The following is a 19,812-nucleotide window of genomic DNA, read 5'->3' on the forward strand; positions in this document are numbered from 1 at the left end:
CTATCTTAAGGTGCTTAACCACTTCTGCAAAAATCCTTTTTCCAAATAAGGGGACACTTACAGGTTCTAGGAATTGGTGCTCATACCTCTGGGGTCATCATCAGTCTCCCACAACATTGCCTTCCCAACAACTTCCCAGGTACCCTGACGGTACTGGTCCAGGGACCACAGTCTGAGACCCAGTGACTTGGTGACTTCCCGCCAATACTTCCCAGTCGGGCTCGGAGGTCGCTCCTCTGTAAGGCTTCCCCTTTTATCCTCCTGGGGAGCTTACTCACCTCCACCCTTGTATCCTTCTCTGTCCTGACCTTTCCCTCCATCCTCTTCCACTGTCACCAAGTACGACATCTTTTTGTTTGCAATTTTGTCTCAGCTAATGCAACTGGGATCCCTGTTTGAAGATTTTTATCTAACACTTAGCCTGGTGTATAGTAGGTGCTCAGTAAATCCTTAGGGCTCGCAACTGAAAGGCCAAAAGAACAAGGAACCATTCCTAATTCTATTTTGAACTAATTCAATGTGAAAACTGTCACCAAGTGAGCAGCGCTAACTTTCATTCTGATATCCTATTATTCTTTCAAAATTGTGCAGGAATTAACAGTAGTTCACTGTTTCATTTTCATTGATTTGAGATCATAGAAAAATCACTGAGGGGCTCCAAAAGCTGGGCTTCGTGGATGATTATTATTCCAACTATAATAGCTATTCTTGCGTCTCTCTTACAAGAAGAATCGGCTCTGGGTGAAACTGTGAAGAAGGCCCAGTGTGTAGAAATAAGTGTTGTTTGCCACCCTTTTCTCTCCACGAGTATCTTTTATTTCATCTCTCAAGTCAGTATCTTGTTCCGTGCTCCTGGCTAGAGTGAAATTCCTGAAAGCAGAGGTGGGCCTTATTATCTCTGTATTCCTAGGGTACCTGGCACGGTGCCTGGCACACAGAAGGGGCCCAGCTAAGGCTTTTAGAATTGAAAGGAGTCTATGCAATTTAACTAGAACTCAGTCGAGTACCTTTGAGGCTGACATCGTTAGTGTCTGACAATCTCATTCCCGGCAGCTGCCTGCTGGGACAGGCTGAGGCATGGGAGCTGTCCCCCAGGGGAGAGTTCTCTTCTTTGGCCCTCCAACCCCTTAGACTTGAAAGCCTTCTCTCTTGCCTTAGATTCTTCGTAGCCAAATCTATCCACAACTCAAGGTTAATTGCTAATGTTCTCTCCTGAAAATACTTTTCCTAATTCTTTTGGTCAGGAATTGCTTCTTCCCTTTTCACCCTCTCCCCAGGCACCCCATGTGTACGGCAAACGTGTCCCTGCATTCCTTCTGCACGTATTGCCATATACGTAAAGCCAGCAGACCTACCACACCATACCAGACTCTGTAGGTTCATTTCAGTCTACCTCGAGCCCCATGACAAAGGGATGAATGGGAGCTCTCAATACTAAGACACTACTGATTTTAAGATGTATCATAGATTGGATGCAGCCTTTTAGCAAAAGAAGGAGAAAATAATCAAAAAGAGAGAGAAAGGGAAGGGAGGGGATAATCAAAATAATAAAAAAGAGGGAGAAAGGGAAGGGAGGGAAAGCTGAATGGGGAAAAATCAGAAAGGGAGACAAATCATGAAAGACTCTTAACTCTCGGAAATCAACTGACGGTCCTGGAGGGGAGGTGGGTGGGGGGATGAGGACTGGGTGTTACATGCAGCTGATGAATCACTGCAAACCACATCTGAACCTAATGGCTTACTATATGTTGGCCGATTGAATTTAAAGAAAAAAAAAAAGAGAACAAAATTACATTCTACTATGCTACAGTAAAAACAAACACAATAACTAATGCTTCTAGAAAATTCCCATGTGCCAAACTCCATGCTTTACAATGCATTATGTCATTTGAGTCTCAACACACCCCACATGGTATAATCTTCTACCCACATTATCCACAAGGAGAAACACAGCTCCAGAAAAGCTCAAGAATGGAGCAAGCAGTAGAGGTGGGATTTGAACTTATGCAATTCAGCTGGGCTCCTGTAGCCTATGCTTTAAAAAAAGAAAGAAAAAGAAAAAGAAAAAGAAAAAGAAAAAGAAAAAGAAAAAGAAAAAGAAAAAGAAAAAGAAAAAGAAAAAGAAAGAAAAGAAAAAGAAAAAGAAAAAGAAAAAGAAAAAGAAAAAGAAAAAGAAAAAAGAAAGAAAGAAAGAAAGAAAGAAAGAAAGAAAGAAAGAAAAAGAAAAAAAAAAGAACCACCTTACATAATAAGCTGCATGTTTAAGCGAAATACAGCATACATAGAGAAAAGTGTGTAAATCATCTCTGTACAGCTTGGTGAATTTTTACAGGTGAAAACATTCCTATAACCACCACCCAGATCAAGAAATCAAACATTGTCAGCATCACATAAATCCTTCCCCCCAGTCACTGCTCTCTCTCTCACCCAAAGGCAATGCTTATCATTTCTTCTAACAGCACAGACTCATTTTTTACTCTTTTTGATCTTCATGTAAACATATTTTTTTGTGTCTCTTCCATAACTCCGTATTATATGTGTGAGGTTCACTGTTGGCAATATGTGTGGCTGTTGTTTTTGTGAATATTCATCATTATAGCATTCCATTGTATGACCATTTTATGATTTATTGTCTGTTTTGTCATTGATGGGCATTCATGGATTTTTTCCACCCTTTTTTTGGCAGTATAAATGAATGCTGCTATTAGCATTCTTGAGTGTATCATTTGCAGCACATATACACACATTTCCGGACACACATTTTTGTACATTCAACTTCAGTAGATGCTGCCCAACAGATTTACATACTGGTCATATTAATTTATATTCCCACTATAAAGGTATGAGAGTTCCAGCTCACAAACATTTGTTATCAGCAGTTGTTTTAAATTTAGCCACCCAACTGGGAAGAGCCCATATATTTGACTTCTAAATTGCTCTGTCTTCCATAGTGTGCGATTCTTTACTTTCCAAATAACTTGTCGCAAACTAATACACAACAACAACAACAACAAATCAACAAGCAAAGCATCTTTAAGTTTTCCTTCCAATTCTGCTGTAATGCTTATCTTTTTTCTCTCTGACTTGGCTTTGGGACAGCCTTTCCTCTAATCTCTTGGTTGTGATTCTATGGCTTATTATTGGCTATCTATAATTATGATCTATTATTTATTAATTTCTAACACATCGTCTGACTGGAACTTATTAATTCTTTAAACACCCATGATCACTTGCCTGGGCAATGTCATGTCAAACAAGCTTTATTAGTGCAGCTTGGAAAACTCAACTTACACAGCACAGATTCTTTTGAATGGTGACAATTGCAATCTTTTATCCTCCCTTGCAGGGAAACCAATGGACATTGTTGGGAAGTAAGATTTCAAAGGCTGTCATCTATTGCTCTAAGACCAGATGAACGCATGAGGGCATCCCCAAGCAGGAAAATAATTGGGTGCCCTAATCAAACCAAATATTCTTCAAACGTTTGTGTAACTTTTCTTTAAAGGAGAAACTTAGTGGTTCGTAAAGAAAGGTTTGAGAAGAAGTACCCATAGCTGCAGAGTACCATCCCCTCTCCCATCCTGAGCAGCCCTGCTCTGGCCTCAAGTTGGTGATAGGATACACTCCACGTAACCAGGCACAGCATTCTTAGCAAGAGTTCAGAAGAACCTTCTCGTCTCGTTGTTATTGGCTCATGGCCCTTGAAGTTCTCACCCCTTTCAACTTAGTGCTATATTCCTTCCAATTACATATAACTCTCTGAAATGAATGCTAGTACTATTTCTTTCTTTCTTTCTTTCTTTCTTTCTTTCTTTCTTTCTTTCTTTCTTTCTTTCTTTCTTCTTTCTTTCTTTCTTTCTTTCTTTCTCTTTCTTTCTTTCTTTCTTTCTTTCTTTTCTTTCTCTTTCTTTCTTTCTCTTTCTTTCTTTCTTTCTTTCTTTCTTTCTTTCTTTCTTTCTTTCTTTCTCTCTCTCTCTCTTTCTTTCTTTCTTTCTTTCTTTCTTTCTTTCTTTCTTTCTTTCTTTCTTCTTTTTCATTCCCAAAGATGTTTTATTAGAGTCTATGTAGATTAATATCCGGGCCCTTTATTGTCTGGCTTGCTATTCAGCATAATTTAGATTGGATTAGAAAAGCCAACTGAGCGATCCTGTGGATTATGGTCATTCACAACAGTCTTACATAGTATACCACCTTCCTGATGCTGCCTTCCCCACCATCACTAGTTTCTACAGAACTCTACTATAGTTGGAATTCAATTCAGCTAACATTGATATAATGTAACACTAGAAATATGTTTTATACCAGTGTTGACATATCTTATGTTATTTAATCATTACAAGTCTTGGGAGATGTTTCAATAAAATAAAATGTTCTTAACAGAACATGGGTTCTGGAGCTGAAGAGACAATGGGTTGAATCTTGGCTTCATCACTTAGTAGTGAAGCCATCATTTTTAGAAAACATCTGAATTAGGGATCCCTGGGTGGCTCAGCGGTTTGGCGCCTGCCTTTCGGCCCAGGGCATGATCCTGGGGTCCCGGGATCGAGTCCCACGTCAGGCTCCCTGCATGGAGTCTGCTTCTCCCTCTGCCTGTGTCTCTGCCTCTCTCTCTGTGTCTCTCATGAATAAATAAATAAAATCTTAAAAAAAACATCTGAATTAAAATAATAATAAATCACCCTATGGGGTTGTTGTAAGAATATAATGAGATAATATTAGCAAAATGTTTGGCAGGTAGTCAATAATCAATAGCTATGAGTTATTATCATTAGACTAGGTGAAGAAGGCATTACTATTATCCCCATTTTGCTAAGAAAATGGAGAGTAAGCTAGTTGAATTTAGCCAGGATCACATAGTCCATACATGGTAGAGATAGGATTCTAACTCAGACCTGTTCAGCTCCAGAATGAGTACTATTATCAGACAGCCTAATATCTGTAGCTTCACTGAAATTACAAATTCAATGTCAACAGTACAGAACTTAGAAGAAAGCTAGGGGAGACCTTCTTTCAGCTGATTTCAATCAAGGTCACTGGGTCTCTTTTGAGAATAGGTCTTCAACCAGATGGTCTGTGCTCCATCTTTAAAAATATGCAATGCAGAGAAACCTTAGCACATGCTTTACCAAAGTCTCACCGACTTCAAGTCTATCAAGAATAGAAATAATGGCAATCTGCCATGAAAATGTGTGTGTGTAAAACCACCTTAGTTCTTACTAATTACCACTCCATTTCCTAAGTGCTACCCTTTAACAAACTATTCTTTTTAAAACTACCTCTTTTGGGAAATATCAACATCCTGAAAAATCATGCTAGGTTCATCTGTCCATGAAAATTTGAGAAGGTGAGAATAAACAAATTGCCAAGCAGAGACCAACCCAAACACAACCCCAGGAGATGGGTTTGAAAGCTTTCTATCAAGATGCCACAGACATATTGATAACAACTTGATTCAAAATGGCCCAAAGCCAGCTATGCAGCAATAGAATGATAATTACAAAGAGTTGGGGTGGTAAGGTGTGATTCTGAGCCCCTATGTAGGAGCAAACAAGCTGTGTATGAGCCCATTTCAAAAGTAAAATCAGGGACGTCTGGGTGGCTCAGTGGTTTAGCGTCTGCCTTTGGCCCAGGGTGTGATCCTGGAGACCCGGGATCGAGTCCCACATCGAGCTCCCTGCATGGAGCCTGCTTCTCCCTCTGCCTGTGTCTCTGTCTCTCTCTGTGTCATTCATGAGCAAATAAATAAAATCTGTTTTTTTTTAAAGTAAAATCAGAGGGGTGCCTTGGTGGCTCAGTTGGTTAAGCGTCTGACTATTGATTTTTGGCTCAGGTCATGATCTCAGGGTTATGAGTTTGAGCCCCATGTCTGGCTTCACGCTGGGCATGGAGTCCACTTAAGATTTTCTCTCTCCACCCCTGCCGTCCCCACCCTCGGTTATGCATGCCCGCACACTCGCATTCTCTCTCTCTCTTTCTCTTTCTCTCAAAAAAAAAAGTAAAGTCAGGGACCATTTTTGGTAACATTAAAATTTCTGAAATGCTTCCCTTAATCAAATTGTAGGGAAAAACAAAACAAAAACAAAAACTGCCTCCTCTAAAAAGCTCCAGAATAGTGATGGGATCAGATCTAAGACCACTGGTTTAATTAAATCAATAAACATCTAGTAGTTGTCCAATATGTACTGGGAGCTGGAGATTAGAAAGCTAAATAAGTTATTTTCTTTGACCTTGAGAGATTCACCACATAATGGGACAGAATGATATGTAAGCAACTAATTACAACACAGTAGGGTGAGTCTATAATGAAGTTAACTACAAGGTGCAAAGCATGAAAGAAAAGATGTAGTCTTCATCCTTTCACGAATAAGGAACAAATAAATTTGACCTGGACATCAAGAACTATGGATTAGCCCAAAGTCTGCTCCCAATACCACAGTCATGAAATAGAAAGCATCTCATTCTCAAATCTTTCACCTTCATGATTCTCCAGTATACTATTAAGTGATGTTCTCTCATAAGACATAATCGTTAATAATCCCAGGATGAGCCAGATAATGGGTTAGCTTCCCTTATATTTTATATAAACCCAGAAGGAGTGCAATAATGTTGAAATATAAGGCACTGAGGCCCATCACAGGAGCACACTTCTAGGAGTGTGGAGCATGGCCTATTGGACAGTGTTCTTCACATCACCTACTGGGCAGGTGCCTACTTCAACAATATGAAGACCACTTCTTTGCACCAGTCCCTGGGATCCTCAAACAGAGGGGTTTGCAGTGTGCTGAAGAGTCCTTGGTACAGGACACCGGGGTTGACTTCCCTACCTGACATCCGCAGGGTCTTCTGTGACGAGCACGTCCGTCTTGCAGCTAGCCAGGGGGTTGATGGACAGCTCCACAGGCGGAACCACAAAGCTTTTGCTGACCGGAAGCCAGAGTCCTTGGCCCAAGCTGAAAGTAGACCTGCAATGTAAGAGTTTCCATTGGGGAACTCCCTGGGAAGCAGAGAGAAAATAGCAAATAGGGGCCCCTCCTGCCACCCCTTCTAGGACCATTTCTTACTTCCTCCACTCAGCTGAGGCCCGCTGCATTCTCTAAGGTGCCATTCTGACCAAGCTTGCCCAGACCTGGATGACCATCTCTTAAACGTATTAATCACTTCAGCCCATGCATTGCTCTGGGTTGCTAGTTTTCTTTTCCTGCCCACCGGTCCTGACTCCCAATAAACAGTGGGCTCTGTGAGGACAGGGGTGATTTCAGCTTTACTTTCCCTGGCAGTCCTGAGAGCCAGCAGGAGTTCCAGAAGTGACTGCTAAGTCAGCAGGGGCCGTCTGCACAAAGGTGAAGAGCATGGACTCTGAATCAATTTGAACCAAAATCTGATTCCCAGTTCTGCCACTTAATTTGCTGTATGTCTTTCTCAGCTGAAGTATTGAAGTTTCACACAAGATTTCGTGGAGGTGGCATGAAGAGGTTCTCTGGCTTCAGAATATTTTTAAAGCACTGGACTAGATAATCAGCAATGTCTTGCCCATTTCAAATATCTGAGTCTGTAGGTCTAGATGCCAGACAAATGGGAATTCGATTCCCATAGCAACCTGGGCCATGATGGTACATTCATGCCAATGAGGGTTTCTCTATAGTCAGCAGACCCTAAAGGTTCACAGGCCCTACTAACTAAGAATGCATGACTTCCTCCCTCGGCCCTCCTCTGATTCCCAACATCATACCCCAACAAGACTGTCAACTCACCTGAGGATCTTTTCAGGAGCTTGCTCTCCCGTTACTAGGTCATAACCTCTCTCAAGTGTAGTGTACGGCCAAGGTCTGTGGGAAGAATGGAGGGAGGGAAAGAAAGGGGATAGGAGATGATATTAGTCAGAGGCAGGTGGGATTCACGTGTGCACACTGCTTAAAAGTAGCTTTACAGACAAATTTCACAGAAGTAACTATAGTTGATCCTTAAACAACACTGGGGGTTTAGGGGCACTGGCACCCCCACACAGTCCAAAATCTGCCTGTAGCTTCTGATTCCCCCAAACTCTAATAGCCTACTGTTTTATTTTGTTGTTGTTGTTACTGTTCTTCTTCTTCTTCTTCTTTTTTTTTTTTTTAATAAGTAGTATTATAAGTAATAAGTATCATGCCCATAGCCATGATCCCGGGATGGAGTTGCATTCTCTACTGAATGAGCCAGCCAAACACCTCACTAATAGTCTACTGTTCACTGGAAGGCTTACCAGTAACACAATCCATTGATTAACACATATTTTATAGGTTATATGTATCATATGCTTTATTGTTACAATAATGTAGGCTTAGAGAAAAGAAAATGTTGAGAAAATCATAAAGAAAATACACAAACAGTCCTGTACTGTATTTATTGAAAAAAAAAATCCGCATGTAAGTGGACCCATGTGGTTTAAACTCATGTTGTTCAAACCCATGTACTGGGTAAGACTATTTATAAGAGAATGTCTCCATTTCACAAAAGGGCTCTGCACTTTAATGACCACTTGTCCATTCTGGAGTTTATGGACCAGAACCTGATTTTCTTTCTTTATCAGTCCGATTAAGGAAGTGTTCAATGATTACTTACAGTTTGGGAGAGGGAGTTAAATTTGAGCCTTTGCTCTTTAGAAGATTCATCAATCATGTGCCTTTAATACAAAAATGTTATTCAGTGGGAAATGGGATTCAGTACCCATCTAGTTTTATAAGAACACAACTGTTGTAGAGAAGACTCCTCTCTGTGGAGTGGTTCTGGGGCCTGTAGTAACAGAGCAGAGGAGGTGGGGATGGCCCTCCATTGTCCCTGCTATGATGTCCTTTGCCACTCACCCTTCACTCTGTCCCCAGTCACTGCGCACACACAGGTGTCTATGAACCGGGTCGGGGGCATAGCCTTCATGACAGCTGCACTCTCCTGAAAACAAAAAAGAAAAAGGAGTCTTGTGAAATACTATCTGCCCCAAACAGCCTTCTCCTCTGGCATCCTTGTTTTCTCAATGGGTTGCCTGGTTTTAGAAAAGGCCCAGGGAAAGAGCATGTTCTGGTCTACCCACCATGGTGGTTAATAAAGAGTTTATTCATTTGTTCATCTGCTCACTTACTCATTCAACAAGTCCTGACCATACTCCCAGCCAGATTCTTGGCCTCACACGAGGATGCAGAGATAGGACACTGATGGGGCCCATGGGTTAATGAGGGAAACAGGAAGTGACCTGGTGGCAACAGATGGAGGTCCCATCTTCAAATATTTAACTTATGATAAAGTACATTTGCATTGAGTATAATCAGACATTGGGATTCTCTCCACTTGAATGAACAACTCATGTTCATCCATAAGTCTCAAATCAAATGTCACCCTCTCCAAGATACCTTTGATTTCCCCTTCTGGATAATTTGTTTTCATTTATCATTTCTGGATTTTATTTTGTTTTGTTGTTATTGTTGTTTGTCTTAGTTGGTTTTCCTTTCCTCTTCTTCCCTCTCCCCTTTTCTCCTCCTACCCTTTTCCTCTCTATCCATCCATCCATCCATCCATCCACCCAGGTATCCATACATCATTTTATTTTGGCCATATCTTATATCTGGTTGCATGAATGCTTGCTAGTATCCCACATTGCCTTTAGCATCTTCTCCCTTTGGCCCAAGCTCACTTTGGGCAGGAGCACATGTCTAGTTTCCTTGTATATCTTCAGAGTTCAGAATCCAGTAAGAGTTTTTCCAAAGCTCTCTGTCCTCTCTTCAGTTATCAGTTCTGCTCCACCGTACACTCCTTAAGATGGTAGTGAATATGGTTCAATTTGTTATTTGTTTTCCCTAAGGTGTATTTGTGGAATGTTCACAGATGCCTTACCATAGATTCTATAAAATAAAATGAATGGGAAACACTAGACTATCTGTAGAGCAAGTGTGTGTGGTTCTTCATGAAAGTGATACCTAAACAGTTTTCCCAAATCCTATTTCATCCTGAGAAGCTTGCTGGTGGGACAGGTCATGAGATTACTGTGCTATGGACCACACCTTGGAAGATGCTCATAGGAACTGCCCTGCCTTAGCCCCCTGCCTAGAACAGACCAGGTGCTCAATACGGTGAGCTAAATGAATAATTATCTGTTATAGCTCATAAATTTCTAGACTATGGGCATCAGGTTGCCTTCTTCCTCATCCTCAGATGATCATACTCATATACTCTCTCTCTCGCTCTCTCTCTCTCTCTCACACACACACAGATGAACCTGCAGCTCTTCAATCCTACAGTGATTCTGATTAGCCTGACCTGAGAGAGTTTTCGAACCATGTTTCCCGGAAATTTATAATTCAATGGCAGAGATTTAGGATATTTGCAACTTTTAGATTGATTTTAATTTCCCTTAAAATCTTTTATTTTTAAATCTCATTAATAGTAAAAAGAAAATGAAGGCTAAACGTTCAGATGTTACATACTAGAATTTCAGACGCAGGAGAGCACACTTACATTCACTCCAGTTGGCAGGTAAACACATTTTATGCAAAATTCATTGAAAACCAACAACCACCACCAAGCCCATAAAAACACCTTCTCCTGTCATCTCTGTTTCATTGAGGAAGAGATGGAGACTGGGAGCCAAAGTGCCAACAAGCCCAGGCTTTTTACAATTACAGATGTTGTGAAACAAGTCTTTTTTTTTTTTTTCAACTTTGTGCTACAAAAACAAAACACAGCAGGGAATATATATTAGGGCAAGACAGGTTCTACAACTATCACCCATAACTCCTGACTTCAAAGCGTTTATATTCATCAAACAACAATTGTTTTCACTGATTCACTAAAGATGTTATACATTTGACCTTATACAAAGCATTCTGAGTGTTAAAAAAAGAAACCCTCTCTAATTTGTTTTATACATTATAATGCTGCTTAATCTCTGTAACCTCAGCATTAGCAAGTATCTAGCAAAGAGCTGAGGCTTGATAAATGTTGGTTGAACTGAAATGGTAGTAAGACAGAAGAAAGAGTAAAGGATTATGTGTCAGAGATAGTATTAAAAATATTCAGAATAAGATTGCCAAAAGAAGAGAGAGGGAGAGTGATGTACTTTCCTTCTTCTCTGGATACCTGGTAAATAGGAGGAGGCTGCTTGCAGGCAGGAATGTTCTCCATAACTCTCCTCTCCAATAGCAAGTTCCAGTCTTCCGACGAATGTGTGCAACCTAATGAGCTGACTATTGCCGGAGGTGAGGAGAATGGAGGGCTGAGATCCTTGAGATTTGGATGAGAATAATTTACCAAAATGGGGAGGGGTAGGAGTCACTAATGATGTGTTAAAATGCGACAGTCCCATCATGAAATATTCACCACTTTAAATACGTCTAATATTAAATATTAAAAGTCCTGGCATTTGTCCCCGAGGCTCCCAGGACTGATTTATGATCTGCCACAACCACACACCTCATGATTCATAATGGGAGAAGTGTATGGCTGCCTCCCGCAGAGGGACAGGAAGCCAGGCTGGAGAGGGCAGGAAGCCACGGGAAGGGAGGGCCTTTCTTTTTCAGGGAAAGAGCACAGCGTGGGCTCAGATTTCTCCAATCAATCTGTGACTCTGCAGGAAAGGGCACAGGTCCACTGTCTCCTCTCCCTCCTCTTGGGAATTAGTGAGAATGAGAATCCACACAGAAAAACGGGGCTGTCTTTTGTGTTTCTTTCCCATGCGCTTACCAGGCAAGTTTCCCATTTCTCAGGACAGACCTTAATTACTGACACTCATTATACAACAAATATGTATTTTGCGAAGGAGAAGCATCCACCCCGAGACCCCTAAAAGGCTGCCTAGAGAACAGGAAGTGGGAGTGGCGGCGGGGGAGGGCAGAGATGGTTGGAGGCAGACCGGTCTAAGTTCCAATCCTCACTTTCTCTCTCCTTGGATGTGTGGTCTTGAGGAAGTCACTCCACCTTTGTGGGTCTCAGTTTTCTCATCCACAGAATGGAAATGATAGTATGTCAACCTCACAGAGCTGACTGTGAGAATAAATTGAAGTAGTGAAGGATAAGGCTCATGGCTCAAGGAAGACCTAAGGAGTGGATACTCAAGAAATTTCTTCCTCTTTCCCTTCCATTCCAAGACAGCCCTCCATTATGATACACACTGGAATATAACGTTAGACACACTGGATACGCAATTTCTTCTTGCTGGACCTTAATTTCCCAATCTGCAAAACGGAAAGTTGGAAGGAGAAGGTCATCAATTCTGAGTGCTGATGAGAGTCAGTCATTTATGCTGCCTTTCTGAAGCCCTAAATTCTTGCTTTCTGGACACTGTTTGAGCGTGAGCTGTGATCACTCTCAGCAGTTGGGCTGGGTGTCTCCAGGAAGACTTCCATCAGTGCCATGGCTATTGGCTTTATTGACTGCGATTTCCTATTTTGCTGGCTCAGCTAACTCTCTACTCTTTGCAACCAAGCATTTTCTTCTTGCAAGATGCAAGCTTTTGACAGCCAGACCTGAGTATTAACCCCTTCCTTCTGTGAGTCCTTTCCTCAACCCTGCTTCTGCATACCCAGGGCAGCCAGGGTATCAAAGGACAGCTCTCCAGAGACACAGGTTTACTTGGTTTCCACGTGCTGACCACGATCACCTGTGTCCCCTTACTCCTGTCACAAAGAACTTCCTTGAGCGAAGGAACCACACCCATCTTGCTCACTGCTGCACCCAGCATCTGCTGAGCTGCCTGGTACATAAATAAATGAGGAGGTATATTTTACAATAGTAATGTCTATGCCAATGTGATAAAGAAACCTTTTTTTTTTTTTTTTAAATTTGACTGTTCTTCCCACGAAGCTGGGAGCTTCTTGATCACGGAAATCTTTTTATAATCCTCTCCACATGCTAGTAACTACTATAAATCTGATGAAGGGTAGGCCACTCATTGGCTGAATGAATGAATGAATGAGTGATTACATAAATATATTGTAGTTATCATGAATTCAGGCTGAATTCATTTAGAAAATGATAGTTCTGCTGAGGACTAGAAGAAACTTTCTTATAACCAGGACAGGTATTTGCCAAGGAAATGGAGAGTATAAACATGAGTGTTGATGAAATGTCTAAAATAGAATTCTATTTCATAACAGAGCAGAAACAGCTCTTAAAGATCATCTCGGTCACATCTTCTCAGCTTCATTTCTCAGAAGGGAAAGTGCAACGTCAAGAGTGAAGACATTTGGTCAAATCACTAGACTAGCCTCGGGCCCAGTAGAGATTAGGACCCAGGGTACTTGGCCGCTACTGTGGCATCCTTCCCACTGCATGGGTGATCTCAATGCTTCAGTACACTTGGCAACATTTTCTAGGATTTTTTTCCCCGCTGTATTCCTCTGACATCTCTGCATTTCCTATAATGAGAATCTATTACATTTATAAACAGGGATTATTTTTTAATATCATGAATCTGAGATACCTTTAACAGATTTAAAATATGCATTTATGTGACTGATAATGCAGACCTTAAAAAGGGCTTAATCTCTTCATTAAAGTTGTTCCCATAAGAGAATTCACTTAGGTGGATTTTCATCGTGCTAGTTACTAAAACTCTGTATTATCAGCTATAGATGAGTTGCACTGGCTTTAAAATATTTACCCTTCATGTCTCCTAGGTCCCATTCATTCAGTTCTCATTTTATGTGACATACATTCCCACTCCATAAAACCTTGGGTGAAAACAACAGAATGCCTCAATTACGAGCCATCTTGAGTTTAGCTTGTGTGGATTCTTCCAAATGACTTCAGAGTGGACTTTGCCTTCATGTTAATCATGTAAGACCAGCAGGCAGAGAAAGTAGTTCAGAGCACTTTCCCTGGAATCATCTTGCTTTGGATTCAAATCCTGGACCTGCCACTTAGAGTTTGCACAAATTTGATCAAGTGGCTTCACCTCTCTGCACCTGTTTTCTTTTTTCTTTTTTTTTTTTTTTAAGATTTTATTTATTTATGATAGTCATCACAGAGAAAGAGAGAGAGAGAGGCAGAGACACAGGCAGAGGGAGAAGCAGGCTCCATGCACCGGGAGCCTGACGTGGGATTCGATCCCGGGTCTCCAAGATCGCGCCCTGGGCCAAAGGCAGGCGCCAAACCGCTGCGCCACCCAGGGATCCCTGCACCTGTTTTCTAATCTGTAACAGCACTGATATCACCTATCTGCTAGAAAGATCTGTGATGTCTTTGAAAAGTCTGCAGTAGAGGCTTTGGCACATTTCTTCTTGCTGAAAGCATCATGGATGTTTGAGTTTTTGTAATTATTGCTCCTGGAGAGGTGGGGCCAATTTCATTAATTGTTTTAGTGGAAAGAAAAAGTGCTTTGTAGATGAAGGATGGTTGCAATTTCAAGGTAGGCCCTCTGCAAAGTCAAGGGGATCTCAGTTTCTTTATCTGTAAATTTGGGGCAACCTGAATGAAATAATCTCCGAAGCTGGTCACCATATTCCCAGAACCGGCAACACTTGTCACCTTTGTCTTTGCTCCTCCTACTGAAGGACACACGGGCATGGAGGAGAGCATCAGCCAGAGGCTGCCACCCCCCGCCCCCCCCACCTCCCCGTCCCCCACAGCTCAGAGAAGCTCATCACCTGCCCACAACAGCTAGATAAGTGCAAATCCTTCTTCCCAAGTCTGCCTGCTGTCCAGCTCCCCACCTCCCACCTTGTCATCCTCTTACGATTCCATTTTCACTTGCTTCCGACTCAGTCATCACTTATCATCGCAGGCCAGGGACACTGGCTGCTGTTCATTTTCCTATTCTTCTTGTCACTGTAGCTTGGAAAAAAATCTCCCTGTGCCCTCAGAGCAGTAAGTGTGTATGGCATCCTTTCTTGTTCTGACTCTGAGTGGGCCACCTTGGGCTTCTTCATGTCTATCTCTGTGTCACTGGAGCCCAGCTCAGGGTCAGGAGCATGGTAGGAGAGGTATGGGCTGAGCATGACCTCACTGGGAGCCTGCTCTGTGGCAGGAGTGGTGAAGACACTTGCCATATGTCACTGCATGTCATCTCAGAGGTCATACTCATGACCAGTACCAGGCGGAAGGGACTACTAGTCTGAAACAAAAGCTTAGATGCAAACTAGTCATTCATTCAAGGTCACAGACTCTTCAAATCTCATGCTCCTTCACATAATCACAAACATCATAACAGCAGACATGACCACCAGGACAGGAGCTAAGGACAACCACCCATAATGTGACAATTATCAGTTGCTAGATGATAAGCATTTGGAAGAAGAGGAATCTCCAGTTCACCCACACCAAAATTAGCATCGGGCTGATTTCTAAAATCTGACTATAACTAAAGATTAAAATCACTCTTTCAAAGAGCCCCTGTTCAAATGTAAATATTTTATGTGTGGATTACAGTAAATCCATACATAATACCTATGTAATGGAGGTTGAGTTCCTGCTAGCAGGGATAACCCACAGGGGAAGCACAGTACCTTCTAATTGGGCATCTACTATGTTCTGATCTTACTCAAATGACTTTTGGTACATATGATGATACTGGAAGGATGATGTTATTGGTTCCACTGTAAGTATCTATGAAGCTGAGGCCTGGAGAGGGTGGGTAGGTTGCCCAGGGTTCTGGATATCCAAGCCCAGTCTCTTTCTGAGACTTGCCAAGCTATGTGATGGTTCTCTGAGGCTGTGCTTTAAGAGACTGTGGAAAATGGCGTGAGCATAGGAGACTGCGGTGAAGGAAAATGTGCCCTGTGGTAGAATGAATGACTGGTGTCCTCACTTCCTACAGGAGGATGCACACACAACCTTGCCATGGCTGACTGTGGGAAGAGTGAGATTTCTTCCCCAGCCTGTGTCTGCGGGCTTAGTGTGTTACCTGCTTTGACCAATGGGATGATCGCAGGCGTGATGTGAACCAAGGTTTGAAATGTGCTGTTTGGCTGGGCTTGTTCTCTTGCCATGAGAAAACCATGCTCTAAGAAGTGGCTGGTCCAAGGAGGATGCAGGGGATGTGGAACAGAACTGGATGCAGCCAGAGCTGAGAGACAAGTGCAACTGAGTCCTGGCTAGACTGGTCCATCCAACTGCATAACAAAGGGGAAAATGCTTCTAGTTGTTGACAATAAAACATTGTGGTTGTTTGTTATGCAGACTTGGTGTAACAAAGGCTGATGCACCTCCAATGTGCATTCCCCCCTTCTATGAATAATGGTCCCACTTTCTTCCTAAAATGGAAACCCTAGAAAATTCTGACCTGACTCCATTTTTTCACCCTCAACATCCAAATGGCACCTCAATGCCACTGATTCTACATCTTTGTTGTCACTCAGACCCATCGCTTCCCATCTTTCCTACTATCAGTGGCCCAGGGAAGGCCCTCAACACTGTTGGAAAAACACTGCTGAAAAAGTTTCATCACTGGTGGTAAGCTTTCCGTGTCCTTCCATCAATCTGAGTGATAGCCAGTTATCTTTTCAAAGAGCAGCTACACCCATGGCTCATTCCCCAAATTCTCAGTGGCTCCCTGCTGCTCTCAGGACAGAGTCTAACATCCAAAGCCCTTCATGACTAGGCCCCAGCCAACTGTCCCAGCCTTCTCAATGGCTCTCCCTCCCTTGTTTGCACCTTTCTTGCCCTAACCTCCTCTTGGGTTCACTGATCATAACAGGGCCATCTGGGACCCACCTGCAGACCCGGGTCTGCTTTTTGCAGCAGGTCTGTCCTGATCCCACTCCCTGAGAAGAACAGAACCTGAGACTCGGAGAGAGAGATGTTCAGCAGAGGAGAGACCAGAGGTTGAGAGTGAGTAGGAGGCGAAGAGAAAATTAAGCGGCAAAATGGTATTTAGTAAAGGCATGAGCTCATCTGGGCAGTTCTGAATGCAAGCAGCATCCTCAGGGAATGTATTTCACAACGATGACTCCTCTGCAACCTTGAGCAAATCTTTCTGCTTTTCTAGGCTGCCGTCTTCCTGTGCAGGAAGATGAGCGGCTAATACACAGAGATCCCCAAACACCCTTCCAAGCCCTGTTCAAATCCCAGTCCTTGATTCTTCTTTTAACACACGCAGGTCTTGTCTCTTGAAGTCAGTGTTTCCCTAGGGACGGAGGGGGGAGGCAGGAAGGCCTGAGGGCAGCCAAGTAACAAGAGGAAGGACCGGGATCTTCAGAAAGTGAGGAAGACTTCTCTAGAAGTCTGCTCAGTCAACTGTGCTGTGCGACCCAGGGCAGGGCTCCTTCCTCCCTGGGACTCAGTCTCCCTATCTGTGCCCTGAGAAGGTTGGTCTGGATGACATCCAAGCAACCTCGCAAGGGTGCCTCTGCTGTCCCTTTGTTCCTTACACTGTTGCAGTGACACGTTTCCTCCTTGTTCTTCCAGAAGCACCTGAGACACATCTGGACATCCCCGTGATGGCTGCCGGCCCCTCAACACCATTCACCCTCATGCCTCTGAGGCCAAGAGGAAGAAGAAGAAAACAAAAACAAAAAGACAACAGAGGCCAAAGGGTCCTGGTGGCCCAGGCTGGCGGTCAGGCCTGATGGAGATCAGAGTCCTTCATCAAGGCCACCGGGGGCTACAGGCATGGACTCAGCCGTGGGGAATGGCCTGGGCGCTGAGGGCCGGTGGCAGGCCCTGCCTGAGCGCCCACCTCAGGGTCTTGCCCAGGGCGGGCCCCGTGCCCTGGCCGCGGCTGTCCCTGAGCAGGCCCTGTGCACAACTGTCTACACATCATGTCTAGGAGGAGAGCACGAGGGGAAGAGATCCATTAAAATTACGGCAGAGTGAGGACGGAGGGGCTGAGGCAACCTCACCAGCCGCGGGATCAAACCAGAGGCAGCCGGTCCCAGGCACCAGGAGGGTCGCAGCACTCCTCACACGGGCGCCCGAGCGGGCCTTGCCCTCCCCCACTGCCCCCGCCGCCCCAAGTCACCTGAAGGGGGGCCCTGAAGGGCTGGGCAAGGGGAACACACGCGGCGAGGGAAATCAGCAGCCCCACGGGAATTAAGGCCATGGGGGGGGGGGGGCTGAAGCCTCCGCTTGCTTCGCACAGACCTAGTGGCCTCCACTGGCTGCTGCACTACTCTGGGCCTCAGTTTCCTCATCAGGAAACACACATCTTTTTTTTTTTTAACGTTTTATTTATTTATTCATGAGAGACACATGGAGAGAGTCAGAGACACAGGCAGAGGGAGAAGCAGGCTCCCTGCGGGGAGCCCAACGTGGACTTGATCCCAGAACCCCGGGATCATGACCTGAGCCAAAGGCAGATGCTCACCACCGAGCCACCCAGGTGTCCAGGAAATGGACATCTTAACCCCAATTTTTAAAACTGTCACAAGGACTGGCAGGAACATATTACACAAGATCATGGGGTGCCTGAGTGGCGCAGTGGGTTAAGCCTCTGACTCCTGATTTCAGCTCAGGTCATGATCTCAGGGTCATGAGACCGAGCCCCACGTCAGGCTCTGTGCTCAGCGTGGATCCACCTGGATCCTCTCTCCCTCTGCCCTTCCCTCCTCCTCCCCGCATGCACTCCCTCTCTTAAAATAAAACCAAACAACAACAACCCAATTACCATGTCACCAGAGGTGCATGCAGATGGCCTCAGGTAAGTGTGAGTTGCTGTCATTGCTGCTGGGGTCACCGGGCTCCCCCTCCCCCGGGCCCTACTTCCTCTCTGGCTTCCTCCCCCAGCCCCTCAGGGCCGCAGCCCCTGACCGGGCTTCCTGCTGCAGAGGTTGGTTCTTTCTTCCCTTTCCCCTCCCCACATGGCTCCTGCCTCATCTCTGGCCCATATCTTTTTTTTTTTAAACTAATAAATTTATTTTTTATTTTTATTTTATTATTTTTATTTTTATTTATTTTATTAATAAAATTTTATTTTATTTTTATTTTTTATTTTACCAATAAAAATACAGAATACATACAGAATAACACCCGGTGCTCATCCCATCAAGTGCCCCCCTCAGTGCCCGCCACCCAGTCCTCCCCACCCCCTGCCCTCTTCCCCTTCCATCACCCCTAGTTCATTTCCCAGAGTTAGGAGTCTTCCATGTTCTGTCAGATCTTACTTCTGACCATTCCTCAGTAGTGTCCTTCCTCTGCACCCAGCACCGGCGGGATCGTGTCGCAAGACGAATCCATCCGATTCTCTACCACCAGCAGCTGACACTCAGGTACCACTGAGAAGAAAATACACGCTGCCACAAGGTGTGATTGGGGCTGGGGAGGGGGGCGTGTGCAGAGAGCTGCAGGGTCACGGGAAAGGGCATCGGACTCAGCCCCAAGGTCCCAGAGGTGCCAGTGAAGAGGAGGGATAATCACAAGAGGGGACACTGTAATGTAGCGCATGTGGCCCTCACAACAAGCCTACAGGCAGGTTCTAGTTTCAACTCCATGGTACAGATGAAGAGACTGAGGCCCTGAGGGGTTGTGGCGTGATGTCACAAACTGAAGAGTGCCAAGGCCAGGACTGCAATCCAGAGACAGGGCCCTGGCCCCAGGCTAGAGTTCTGCCTCTCTCCCACGGGGGTAGAGGAACTTGCCAGGCAGAGGAAAGGGTGGGAGCAGAGGAAGGTCATAGCACAGTGAGAAATAGGGGCCCTTTTGCTTCTCCAATCAGCAGAGCCAGAGGGCACAGCAGGCACCTTATTCTGCAGGTGTCCGGAAACTCCTGGAAACCCCCATATCCCCTCTACAAAGAGAGTCCTGTCCAGACGCTGGATCCAAGCATCGTGCATGGAGAGAGGATGTTCAAAGCAGAGAAGGTACTCCAGGTACTGGGGCGAGGACAGGGTTTGAGCTCTGCGTTTTTCACCCAGA

General features: G+C 44.2%; 1 protein-coding gene across 3 annotated transcripts in view; it reads right to left on the bottom strand.

Annotated features, from left to right (window-relative positions):
* The window catches only part of ASTN2 (astrotactin 2), an 852,112-nt gene that overhangs the window by 441,367 nt on the left and 390,933 nt on the right, over nt 1-19,812 (bottom strand). For 2 of the 3 annotated variants that reach the window (XM_038553226.1, XM_038553224.1), the window contains 3 exons: nt 8,841-8,925; nt 7,752-7,826; nt 6,825-6,962 (listed from right to left, as the gene is read on the bottom strand). In XM_038553226.1, the coding sequence (XP_038409154.1) occupies nt 6,825-6,962; nt 7,752-7,826; nt 8,841-8,925 (298 nt within the window). The remainder of the gene's footprint in view (nt 1-6,824; nt 6,963-7,751; nt 7,827-8,840; nt 8,926-19,812) is intronic. The other variant, XM_038553225.1, reaches the window with a different exon arrangement.

The sequence above is a fragment of the Canis lupus genome, chromosome 11 (genome assembly GCF_011100685.1).
Source record: "Canis lupus familiaris isolate Mischka breed German Shepherd chromosome 11, alternate assembly UU_Cfam_GSD_1.0, whole genome shotgun sequence".
NCBI classification, from domain to species: Eukaryota; Metazoa; Chordata; class Mammalia; order Carnivora; family Canidae; genus Canis; species Canis lupus.